Source organism: Vipera ursinii, assembly GCF_947247035.1.
Source record: "Vipera ursinii genome assembly, chromosome: 3".
Lineage (NCBI taxonomy): Eukaryota > Metazoa > Chordata > Lepidosauria > Squamata > Viperidae > Vipera > Vipera ursinii.
The window spans coordinates 63,318,297-63,331,583 of NC_139516.1; the positions used below are offsets into that span (position 1 = coordinate 63,318,297).

Here is a 13,287-nt window from a genome sequence, read left to right on the forward strand (position 1 = left end):
TAATATAATTAGCTCTGAAATTTTAATTTATGGAACCAGTCATAAAATATTTATATACATCATATAAAGTTTAAAAATAGTTCAGCAGTCCTGTCCATTAATATTATCTGTAGCTGAGATGCCCGCTTTATTTGAAGTGATTTAAAATATAAAATATGACTCTTTTTCAAAACCAATTGCTTTCAAGTACTTCTCCATATCTTCATTAAATGTCACTGAGCCACATACTAATATAAATGGTTGCCTTCTACATGTGTTCACCATACTCTTAATCAGACTTTCATTTATTCGACCAAGATGTGTAGTCTCTCGAAAGCTCCATGGCAGATTTTTAAGAGACTGTTCCTAAAAGGTAAAACAGATAACGTGTGCAACATTTGCAAAATTCACAAAAAATATATCATGAATTCTAATGAATTAAGGTTTCAAATGCATTTCCAGAACCTCACATTAATAGAAACAGTCATATCTGCCTATCACAGTCATTGGATTTGTAGAGACTTTATTTTAAAATAAAAGTCCTACTATTCTGTTTTAAACGGCTTCACAAAACCTCCTATGTAATAATCCAAATCCAGCTAAAATTAGTCAATGGATCATTACCATTCTTGGCTAATAGGTAATGCTTAGTTAATTTGAGCCGAGGGTGAAGAAAATGTATTCATACAAGATTGATCCTTTATCAGGTTAAACCCAAAAAGCATACTCTTCCGTCAAACTAGCTGATCAAAGCAGAAACCTGAATATCTTGATGACTTCTGAAACAACTGCTTGAGAACGTCACTCAGATATGCCCTGTAATGCTATCAATACAGAATAAGTAGTTTACTGTCTCAGGAGCCCTATTTGTGTCATAAGAGATGCACAGAATTTAAGTATTTGTAGGACAGAAAATGTAGAGAGAACGAAAAAATCATTTTAAAAAATCATAAAGAGAAGTGGGAGAAATGGCAATGGACTGTTAGAGTAGCCATCCTCTATAGACTTTAAGCTGCCTTGTGTTCTCCAAAAGTAGCATGAAAAAGCCTGAATTGGGCACAAAAAAAACTGACTCCAGAATTGAGCAGGTTTTTCTTGTTGCCCAATCTAACCTAACATCTACAACAGGGGTGTCAAACTGCCGGCCCACGGGCTGGACGCATCATCCGGAAGCCAGGCCCGCCCCATTGCCGGCAATGGCAAAACTGTCCTGATACGTTGCGCGACGTCATGTGACGTTGCGACTTTGACATGTCTGATCTACAATATAGGAAGTAAACTACTTTGGGTCCTCAGGCCTTGAATTGATAATAGATATGCTTAGAGAAGGAGACGCGGTGGCTCAGTGGGTTAGGATGCTGAGCTTGTCGATCAGAAGGTCAGCAGTTTGTCAGGTCGAATCCCAAGTGCCGCGTAACAGAGTCAGCGCCTGTTACTCGTCCCAGCTTCTGCCAACCTAGCAGTTCGAAAGCATGTAAAAATGCAAGTACAAAAATAAGGACCACTACGGTGGGAAGGTAACAGTGTTCCGTGCGCCTTTGGCGTCTAGTCATGCCAGCCACATAACCATGGAGACGTCCTCGGACAAGCGCTGGCTCTTTGGCTTTGAAACGGAGATGAGCACCGGCCACTAGAGTCAGAAACGACTAGCACGCATGTGCGGGGGGAACCTTTACCTTTATGCTTAGAGATGTTGCAGCTAGATCACTAAACTGCTGGAATTATTTAAACAAGTGGTGAGAGTTATTTTCAAAAGTGGAAAGGGGCCTGAGCTGGCTCCTGCAAGAGTACTGCTTATAAGCAATACAGGATTTACCTCTCTGGTGTGCCTGGTGAAGGGATCTCACATAGTGAAGGCACGAAAAAATAAATTTTCGGCTGTCTGATCATTCTTTTATCTTCACAGATTGGTGCTGGATTTACAGAGCTTCAGTCAGGAAATCCTTCTTAACCCGACCTGTGCCTCTGCATGGAAAACATGTACTCTGCTGCTAAGCTACAATCCAGTTAACACTGAGATTGCAGGATTGTCATGAATTCATCATCTACCATTTGCAAAGCCCATAATCAAACCAAGGGATCGTCTCCGAAGTACAAAGGGACAATTTCCCAATCAAATATTTACCTGGCTTAATACGTAAAATGTCCTGATGTTCCAGAATCGAGACTGTTCTTGAAGAAGAGTTTTCATGTAAATAGTTTCAAAAGTTCGGAAGCAGCCTACCAGAGTTACAAAAGTTTCATCATCTTCGTTTTCGGTTATGTACTGGATGATAGGAAGCATGGGTGCAATGCCTGTCCCAGAAGCGAGCATGAGGAGTTCTCCATACTAAAAATTAAACAAAACACAGCAAATTTAAGTCATCAGAAATGGAAAGCAAGCGGTTGGCAAGATGACTTTATGATACCACCTCATCTTTTTCTGTTAGGGAAAGGGACGGAGTAGAAAGGAGCGATATTCAAATGACTTGAGGAGTCAGTTATGTTCAATGTTTCCATATTCCTAGACTGAATCTCAGTGTTTTCCCTGCATTCCTAAGAAAGTGTCTATGTTGTGTAAGTTTCCACAGCTGCTCTTTTTTGCCCATTTAATGAAAGCTGCACTGCCCATTTGTACTGTAAACTCAGTCCCTGTGCCACCTGCATGTGTAACAGCATGATGTACATGCCCAAAGGGTGGGTCTTGTTTTTTTTAATGGCACAATGCTGCCAATTCCACCAGAGTGATTAATTGGAAAACCGCATCACCATCTCAACCCACAAACAATTCTACGTTGTAATGTTTTAAAGACCTTCCTCTATAAGTAAGGAGAGAGAGAAAACAGTGCAGATTGGATGCAACTTTTGCACGGCCTTATTGTAAAGTTGCAACAATGTAAAACTAGAGTTTGTTCCATTTAATTTACAAATTCATAAAGAATGGTGGCCAGCTTTAAACTGAAAAAAAAAGAAGAAGTTGGATTTACATCACTTTGATTTAAATCAGTCCATGCTGGATGATTCCATCTAAGGTATATATATGTGTGTCACCCACAATTAAATATATTTTTTGTTTCAGATGAACATTTGCAGTGTAAGCCCACATATAGGAATACTGATGGAATGTTCCTTAGCAAGTGAATCTTAGATTCCAGCCTTAAATTATCTGGTTAATCAAAAAATAATAATCCGTAAGACTATTATTTATTTGGATTACTGCTTTATAACTACATAACTTTGTATTTAGAATAATGTTTGAAGGAGAAAGCTGACTAGCAAGATCTTTAAAAAATGATGCTGAAAGCTATTAACAGGGCCCTATACATGTTTAGCCTATTGCCTGACCTTGATGAGCATTGCTTTCAAATAAAGGGGACCAGGACCATGCTGGAAGTATCCTAGTTTAAGTTCATATGTAAGAAACATTCTTTAATCTGGTTGTATAAGTGTTCCCAGGATGACTTCATTAGACAATCTGCCCTTAATTGCATGTGCAGTGGGACTGGCTGTTATTCCATCATCTCAGGAGTTCCCTACATTGGCAACTTTAAGCCCTACATGGCCTAGGCCCGGGATATTTGCAGGACCGTCTACTGCCGGGAACGACTTCCCATCGCCCAGTGCGCTCACACAGGGAGGGCCTCCTCAGGGTGCCGTCGGCTAGACAATGTCGGCTGGCGACCCCCAGGGGGAGGGCCTTCTCTGTGGGAGCGCCAGCCCTGTGGAACCAACTTCCCCTTGAGCTCCGGATGGCCCCACATCTCCGGTCCTTTCGCCGCGGCCTTAAAACATTCCTTTTCCATCAGGCTGACCTGGACTGACAGGGATTTTTAAAATGTTTTTAACTTATTATTGGGGCTGCTAGTTTAATTCTTTTTAACTTTTGTATTATTGTATTTTTATTGTTGTAAGCCGCCCTGAGTCCTTCGGGAGATAGGGCGGCATACAAGTCCCAAAAATAAATAAATAAATAAATAAATAAATAAATAAATAAATAAATACGCATGGACTTCAATTCCCATGATGGCTGGGGAATCCTGGGAGTTGAAGTCCATGTGTCTTAAAGTTTCCAAGATTGGAAACTCTGCATTACCTGAATTTTGTACTTAGAAAGTATTTGTGCTCTCCCCTCTATTTGCAGTATTGGTAATGCTGCCGTAAGATCATACACTAATAGATGTGAATATATATACACTTCAGCCATATGCTACAATCTCTTTTTCAAAGCTTTGAAAACATATTATAGTAAATAATGACAATATTTCTACTACTCCGAAAATTGGTTGGTCCAGTCATGGTTATGTGTATATGGAAAACATATGGCTATGTTAAAATTACACTTTGTGACCCTCTTAAGCTATGTGTATGACTTCTAGTAAATGACATTTTTAAAATCTTTAATCAGATATCCTGTGGCCAATATGTTGTCTAATCCAGGACCTTAAGTTACAGGAATAAATTACATATAATCAAAGTACACCTGTTGTTAGCGATCCCAAAATAATAATCATAATATCTGGCAACATCCAGTTACCTTGGACTGTCTAGTCCACATTGCCTTACCCTGCCCTTCTCTAATAGGAAGCTCTCTAGATATAGCAGTCTTTAATTCCCACAACCTCCAGCCAAAAGTGGGGATGGTACTCCTTCTACTTTGATTTCATACATGCTATGAAATCATGCTGTGATTTCAGGCAGGTTATTTGCCTTTGACTTAGTGAAGGCATTACAATATAACACTATATGTGAACAAGGTGAATATCACCAGCAGTAATTCCATAAATAATCACTAGGTATTTAGTAGTTAAGCAGACCCTGACATAGCACTGGAATAATGCTAGGAAGAATTTAGTAATAAGTAGTTGAAAGGACAAATCATAGATGAAAATACAGAAAAAAAGACTAAATCCCCCAATCCAAAAGTTGCACAAGAACTGACGGTATTTCTAGAGTTAGGGCTAGATGATCAGGACAGATTCACATGCTTTTGGTGCGAACTTACAGTACGCACTCAAAAACGAGTAACTATTTTAGAGATACCTTTTTCTAGAACAGACATGTCAAACACAAGGCCCGGGGGCCGGATTCGGCCCGCGAAGTGTTTTCATGCGGCCCCCAAAGCCATCCTGGAAACAGTGAGGGAACGGCCCCCGCTGCCTTGGCCCCGGCCCAGAGACCCTCCTTCTGCCAGAGACCCCCAGATCTGTCCCACTCCTGTCCAGGCCCCCATAGGCACCCTGGATGCGAATGATGTAGAGCTGGTCACGCCCACCCAGTAGGCCATACATACTCTAGCCATGCCCACCCAGTAGGCCACGCCCACCCTGGCCATACCCCCCCCCAGGGCAACCGCAATGCTGATGCGGCCCTCAATGGAATTGAGTTTGACACCCCTGTTCTAGAAGAAAAGTACACTGACTTCAACACACTGCAAATCTTGATTGTTTACCGTGTTTTCTGAGTCCTTATGGTAAACAAACAAACCAACCAACCCAGCAATAATCCAGGAAAAAGGAGATCGGCTTATAGATTTTTTCCCTCTTCATTTTCAAAAACCCAAAGGAATCAATGTCAGTGGTTGTTTGCTATCTTTTACAGGAATTACCTGATTGGCTGTATAATCAAAGCCTCCAAATGGTCCTCTCCAAAAAATGGCGTCTCCCGTTTTCCATGATTTTATGTATTGGGACATTAGTCCAGTTTTATAGCACTTGCAAAAGAACCAAAAATCAAAGAAAGCATTTCTTTAAAAAACGGAGAGAATACAAATTTTAAAACAGTGATTCACATCTTCTCAATTAAAACTTTTTTTAAAAAAAAGGATTGGGATACACATGAATACGGAAAAAAATTAAATCAGAGTGATACTTAAAGCTAGCATTTGTGTACAATGCCTCATTACATTCAATTTAAATTAAACATTGTCTTTCGCTTTTAATCCGGTTGTACTGAGAGCAGAAAAACTACATATTTTTAAACTTGCTCGAACTACAATTTGCAAGCAAGTTTTATTTAGTAGATATACTAATTAGCAGCAGCTGCAAGTAACATTCATCCTCTGTGTATTTATAGAAACAAGAGAACATTCTGAGAAGTAAAATTCCAGTTGTGTTATTTTGCCTCATTTTTGTCTTTCAGTTATTAAGTTTGAATAGAAATAGAACTGTGACATAAAAATTTTTGTTCACAATTGAAACCCTCAAATATTCATAAGTAACACTGGTAGGAAACATTTTTATGTATAACAAAAGAAGTGGGACAATGAAAACTAAAATTGCCAATACATACTGTTATTGTGCCTAGGTTTTGGCAAATAACTTCCAGTGGGAATCTAGAAAAGAAGAGTTTTGTGTAGCATCTTGAAAATTAAAATATTTATTAAAGTGTAACTCACTGTACATGTTGTATAGATTCCTCTTACTTAATTTTGCATTGTTTTTACCCAGCAATTAAGATAAATGTTTTCTTCTCATTTATCTATGGCCATTTCTACTGTTAAATTGTACATGCAATATTAGGTTGCTTTTAATGTGTCATGTTAAAAAATGTTTGCAAGTCTAGCTACAGTGAAGCAAATGGAGATATTAAATTAAAGGGGTGGAGAGTCAGGACTTCAGCTGCTATGTATCTCATGTAATGGAATATTGGTTTCAGGGGAGAAAATGTATTAAGAATAGATTTCTTCTTCATTACAATGCAGAAACAATCAGACTGGTTTATAATAAATTCTTCTAAATAATGGAAGAAAAACTCCTGCAGAGGAAAAACTCTATACCAGGTTTTACTAACCCCCTCTAAAAATCAGACTATTAAAGAATCATTCAAAAATAAGGATTAGCGTAGAAAATCACCACTCATGCACACTTAACTGTAGTGCAGTGCTGTAATCATGGAACACAGAGGCATTTGGATAGTATACTAATCATAAAAGCAGTAATAGTTATACTACTGTTAATAATACACTACTTCCCAAAATTGAGAACAATCCTGGATTGACAACAATCTATACCATACTATACAAACGATGGGTGTTTTTATCTTTTTTGTTTCTGTTAGAGATTAACTATGGTTTCATTTGGGTTGAATAGATTCTATAGGAAAGTATTATTGCAATACAAAAAAAATCAGTGCAATAAGCAAGCACAGTCAACCTATAATGTATTAATGACGATTAGATATAGTAAAACATTTCAGAGTAACAGAATAACAAATTTGGAAGGAAGCTTGGAGGTCTTCTAATCCAAGGCTTTTCAACCTTTTCACCCATTGTACCACTTTTAGGATATGGCAACATCCGAGTACCACCAGTCGCCTAGCAAGGTGTCAAAAACCTGATGACCAAAAAAAAAAAAAAGGAAAAAAGTGATGAAGTCCAGGTAGTCCTCAACTTACAACAGTTCGCTTAGTGACTGTTCGAAGTTACAATGGCACTGACAAAAGTGCCCCCCAAGCCACAGCCGAACAAGACACCTGCCTGCCCGCCCGGTGGCGCTCTTCCTCCTGTCCGACGTTTTCATTGTTTTGAGCATTTCTGTTGAGGATTGGCAGCGAAGGTAGGGTGGTGGGGTGTTTGGTTTTTATTCCCCCCGTCTGCTGGATGGTTGCAGCAGGTTTTGGTCACTTCACATGACCCTGGGACACTGCGACCGTCATAAATATGAATCAGTTGCCAAGCATCTGAATGTAAATCACAAGACCCTGGAGATGCTGCAACATTCCAGCTGATCGGCGCTTCTTCTGGGCTCAGCAGAAGTGCCAGGATCGCCACCCAGCTCCAGCTGGAGCCTGTCACTGATCCTGGCGCTTCCACTGAGCTGATCCTGGCGCCTCCACTGAGCCCTAACAGCCCTGCAGCTCCAGCCGTCTCTTGCTCAGGCTTATGCGGTGCTGCCACTGGTTCAGCTCATTCCCCTCCCCGCTACCACTTCTCTAGGATGGTCGCGTACCACCTGCCAGGTGCCAATGTACCACAGGTGGTACCCGTACCACTGGTTGAAAAGCCCTGTGCTAATCAAACCTCCTGCTTAAGCAGGAGACCCTAAACCATGTCAGACAAATGTTTATCCAGTTTCTCTTCAAAAGACTCCAATGATGGAGCAACAAAAACTTCTTAAGTTCCACTGATAAACTGTTCTACCTGTCAAGAAATTTCTCCTTATTTCTAGCTTGCTTCTCTCCTTGATTAGTTTCCATCCATTGCTTCTTGTTCTGCCTTCAGGTGCTTTGGAGTATGGCTGACCCACTCTTGTTTGTGGCAGCCCCTTAGAACACTGCTATCATGTCACCCCTAGTCCTTCTTTTCATTAGACATACCCAATTCCTGTAACCATTTTTCATATGCTTTACACCCCTCCGGTGTTCAGAAAGATTTATCTATACAACCTGTAACATTTCAAAAGAAGTAGGATGATACCAGAAAAAACAGCACACAATCTATGGTATAATCTTGAAGAGTTCACATTCCTAGCGATGAACCTGGTGATTCACTGTGATTTTCTTCAAGGATCCACTGCAACAAAATCTGTTTTCCACTAGGGTGTTCATACAGATTAAGCTTATTCTTAAAATTGAAGATTAGCCAACTTTCCTTCCGAGTATAAGCATACAAGGAGAGAGCATCTGCTACCCTGTGGATGAACCATGACGTTCACCCAGGAGGCATGTCTGATTTCACATGAATCCTGAAGTTATACATAGCTGTTGACTGTATCTTGTTTCCTGCTCTGTGATACGTCCATACTGTATGGTATGTCACATACTGTATGGTAAGTTATTATGTTTACCTTGGTTTCTAGCAATCTTTTCACGCCTTCATTTCTGTGGTTGAGAATTTGGGAATTATGGGAGATGTAACCTAACCCACCTGGAGCACACTGGTTTGTGGGAGTGTGATTCGTACGGATAGAAATGGCTTAATTTTATGTTGAAGCAGTTTAGTTCTTCCCTGTAGTTCAAATTACAAATGGAGAACAAAACCAAGGAGAGCAACAGGACAGAGAGAGATGAAAGCAGGAGAAAGGGCCTCAATGTTTTTGATTTTAAGGAAGGGACTCCCATTTTAAAGGGCTCTCCTATGCAGAAGCTTTATTGCCCATTGTTGATCAACTTTCTATGCTGATCATTTTTCTACGTTGCAGGAATACATGTTTCATTTCAGTGACAGAGAACATCCTGAAACAAATCAGCTCGACGTTATTATCCCATCTTACTGCTTTGTCCTGCTGCCTAGGCTGAGCAGGGCTTGGGTCTGGGGCAAAGAGAATACCAACGAACCAAAACTGTAATTGCAAGCCCCCTCCCCCATTATAAAAAGCCAAAGCTGAGCATTCTTGTGGCATAGAAGATGACCGTTGCTGTGTCAAGCTGTTAATTTTTATAGAACAAAGGCACCTATTTACCTTTATTAAAACTTCAAAGAACCCTTCGGCGTTCACAGGCGTAATTGGAGTATAAGCTCTCTGAACCTCCAAACCGTTCGCTATTCCTCTGAAGGAAAAAAAAAGGGGGGGGGGAAGGAGTAAAGATCAAGGGAGGGAATCTTGATTTGAATCTCCAACAATTCTTGTAAGCCCCCGTACGATTCTCACAACAAAGGCTGCTGTCTGAAAAGCACTGCAGGCATCCTTCCTCATCTCTATGGGTTATCTTCTGTCAGCCAAACAACAGATTATTCCCTCCCATTTTGCAGTAAGATCACAGAGATCCAAGTATTGAAATAACCTCAGGTTTTTCTCTCCAACACAGCCATATTACCCTCCTCAACAATTCTTTCCTTTCCTAAAGCCAGATACGGGTTTTTTTTATGTTGCACGGCTTTGCTGCTACAGAGTAAGAAAAGAACGACACTGGGGAAGGTGAGCATTATTAATAGTTTGCAGCAGAAAAGGGTTTTCATCTTGACATCATTGTTGAAAGAATAAATAACCAATGTGTAGAAATAAAAATTAACAAATGATACTTGCTATGCTTAACAGCCTGGTGTTTTTCCAACAGAATTTATTTATATATTGTATTTACAGCCAGCCGATTCTGGACAACTTTGGGCAGCAAATAATTATAAGAACCCAAGTATAAAAACAATTGATCAGGAGAAACACAACGGTTAATCTAAAAGGAACAACCCACAATCAATTTCTCTCCCAGCAAAGTTGCTCTCCAGTCTCTTGGCACAAATCCTGGGACACAGCTAGGTCTTCAGGGCTCATTTGAAGCAAAGCTGTTCCAGAGGGCAGGAGCTATTACAGAGAAGGTGTCATGGCTGACTCACCACACACCCCTGCTTGTAACCAGAGAACAGAAACAGGGAGGGGGGGCAAGTATTGGAATGCAAGGAAGGCTCGGGAAGGAATTGAGGAATTCAAGTGAGCCGATGCAGTGCCCGGGACAGTCCCAATACCCCAAGGTCAAACGCTGGGAAAACTCTCGAGCTGCTCAGAATGTTCCCATTACAAAATGAATACAATTGATTGGTGGACAATGAATGAACTGCGAGGAGGTCCAGGGGGAAAGGGGGATTTTAACGATGCTGGTTTTCGGTGAAACTTTAGAACCGGCTTTGTTACTTCTGCACCTTTGTGGAATTATCAGTGAAGTTTACTGATTTACATTTACCAATGGGAAGGCTGACGTTAGGCGTGCTTCTGGGATTACATCAGGACACATTCTCAGCAGATGGGACATGGAGCATGACAACTCCGTCTGAAAAGACAGGCAGAAACCATGGGAAACAGGCATGCCATGAAATGCTTCATAGGTAATAGCCAGCACCCTGAATTATATCCAGAGGATTGCTGGCAAGTATTGTAGTGCAGCTGACAACGCAGAAGTGTTATGTGGACCTACCATAGTATGCCTGTACTGCAACCTTTGGACAGTTGAGTGATCTTCAGGGACAATCCACTCTAGAGTGCATTGCAATAATCCACACACAAGTGAACAAGTCATGTGACCACGAATAGGGCCTCCGGGTTCAAAAACAAGCGTAACTGGTGCACCAAAGGGATCTATGGAAAGGCCTTCTTGGCCATGCTGTCATCTACTAGTCAAGTAAGAGATGAGAGTCAATGATAACCTTTAAGTCACATGTGTGTCCTGAATACTACTCCATCTATTCCGTCCAGAACTAAGGGTGACATTTCCCAACTCCAAACGGCCCCAATTTCTACAGCTATGAAATTCTAGCCGTTTCCACGGAGACTGCTACAGCCTCCAGGCACTGGGCATCACTTGAGATATAGAACTGAGCAGCATCTGCCTACTAATAATACTTTATCCCCAAACAGGCAGATGATCATAGGCACCAGATTCTTGTAGGCGTTAAGCAAAAGGAGCGAGAGCACTGAGATTTGCGATAACCCGCAAACCAGGGCTTCAGACTTATCAACCCCGACTGGAACCAGCCACAAAGAAAGGAGGAAAGCCCATCAAAATACTCACATTTCCTGTACAGACTTAACTAGAGGGTTACAATGATTTATGGTATTGAAAGCTGCTAAGACAGGGGTCCCCAACCTGTGGGCCACAACCCACTACCAGGCCACAGCCTCTTGGTCACCTGGCTGCGTGAAGAGATGGCCAGTGCACGTGTGTGTGTGTGTGTGCACTCAGCCCCCCACACTCACGCTAGCACTGCTCTAAACGTCCTATTGGCGCTAGCGCTGCCCCACCCCAAGTGCCCCACTGGTGTAAGCACCACCCCAAGCAACTCATCATCTCTAGCGCCACCACAAGCAGCTAAGGGACCCATCCAACCGTCACTCGCACTCTGTCAGCCTTGTAAGGTAGACCTGACTAAGAAATGCATACTGTATACATTAGAACCAGGCCATTAACAAGACTGACAAGGCATTGTCAAGTCAGTTGAAGCCACCATTTCTGGCATCTGGTGGTTTTATATATCAGGCTTCTCTATGTTAGTCTTCATTCTGGTCCTTGCTGCAACTCTTCAGCATTTTCCATCAACACCGACACCTTCTGGGGCTACTCCTTGACTAATCAGACAAAATACCTTAATCAAACACTTTGAGAGTTGAAGCAGCTGCAGCCAGGCAAGGCACCGCCATTTTCTTGTTCTTGTTCATCTTGTTCAAACCTTTCTCATTAATCTTCTTGAACCTTTTTAAAAGTCCCAAGGGCCAGTGGTGGGATTCAGCCAGTTCACCCCACTTCGGTGGAACCGGTAGCTAATTTTTTGTTGCCCAGGCCCAGAATGGACTTCTGGAAGCGGCATCCACACAGAGAACCGGTTATTCACATATTTTAACCCCACCATTGCCAAGGGCTAATATAATAAATGCCAGAATTAAGGAATTTTGGAAACAAAATGTCTTGGATTTTCCTATGCTTCTTGATAGCATAGAAATATTAATTCACTCTAGATTACCCCATACACCAGATAAGTGTAGACTATGCAGCAGCATAAAATAAGCAGATGGTTAAGATGAGTCTAACATCTTTGCAAGATACAGATTTCATTATTATGCCTGATATGTATATGTGCTCTCATTTTCTGATTGTATCACTATGTTTTTTCCAAAATGTTAATATGGAATAATAGTGTTAGAAATAGCCCTGAATAGCAGAATTTATCTTGCAGTCTACAGGTTCTGTGATATAACAGGAGATTTAATCGTGAAAGGCAAAGATTCTGTCCTGAGGTTGGCGATATGGATCTAAGTGCAGCCATTTTAAAAACTAGAAAGTGATTTGAATTTTTCCTTGTCAACTTCCATTATCTATCAAGTGCAAATCAATAACAGACAGCTGTGAAGCTCAATACAGTCCATATTATTATTCATTATTAAGTTATGGGAAACATCCATCTATCAGAACAATTGTATAATCTAGTATTAGTGCAACTGCTTGCTATCAGCAGGTTCATTTATATGACTATTTTTAATGGCTCACAGATCATTCAGCTAATCAGTATAATATAATGGGCAATGTGCTGCAGGAATGCACAATTATTTAACCATATGTCCATAGGGCAAGTCCTGCTAGTTACTTTAACTAATAAGTAGTTCTCACAATTGTTGGGAGGATGAAAGTTCCTATAATGCTTTGGAATTTCTTTGGGAAAAGACAGAATACTCTTATAATAAATATATAAATTGTCCCAAGAGATGGTTTTATACTACATTTTATTTACCTACCTAATAGCAAAAGGATCACATTGTCCTTGTGAATTAATTCACTATAATTCTACATTCTCTTTTTCCTAGAAAGAGGTTTTCCTACACACGTTTAATTCTTCCTCCAATAATGCAATTGAAGGAAAAGGCAACTGTAGGGTAGCATATGCTATACAATTAACAAGATTAATAAACTCAA

General features: G+C 40.7%; 1 protein-coding gene across 2 annotated transcripts in view; it reads right to left on the reverse strand.

Annotated features, from left to right (window-relative positions):
• Nucleotides 1-13,287, reverse strand: part of CYB5RL (cytochrome b5 reductase like) — a 24,297-nt gene continuing 11,010 nt past the window's right edge. The window contains exons 4-7 of one of the 2 annotated variants that reach the window (XM_083359298.1): nucleotides 6,247-6,289; nucleotides 5,564-5,668; nucleotides 2,105-2,308; nucleotides 1-345 (exon numbers count right to left, since the gene is read on the reverse strand). In XM_083359298.1, the coding sequence (XP_083215424.1) occupies nucleotides 142-345; nucleotides 2,105-2,308; nucleotides 5,564-5,668; nucleotides 6,247-6,289 (556 nt within the window). In that variant the 3' untranslated portion in view covers nucleotides 1-141. Of the gene's footprint in view, nucleotides 346-2,104; nucleotides 2,309-5,563; nucleotides 5,669-6,246; nucleotides 6,290-9,356; nucleotides 9,445-13,287 lie in introns of both variants that reach the window. The other variant, XM_083359297.1, reaches the window with a different exon arrangement.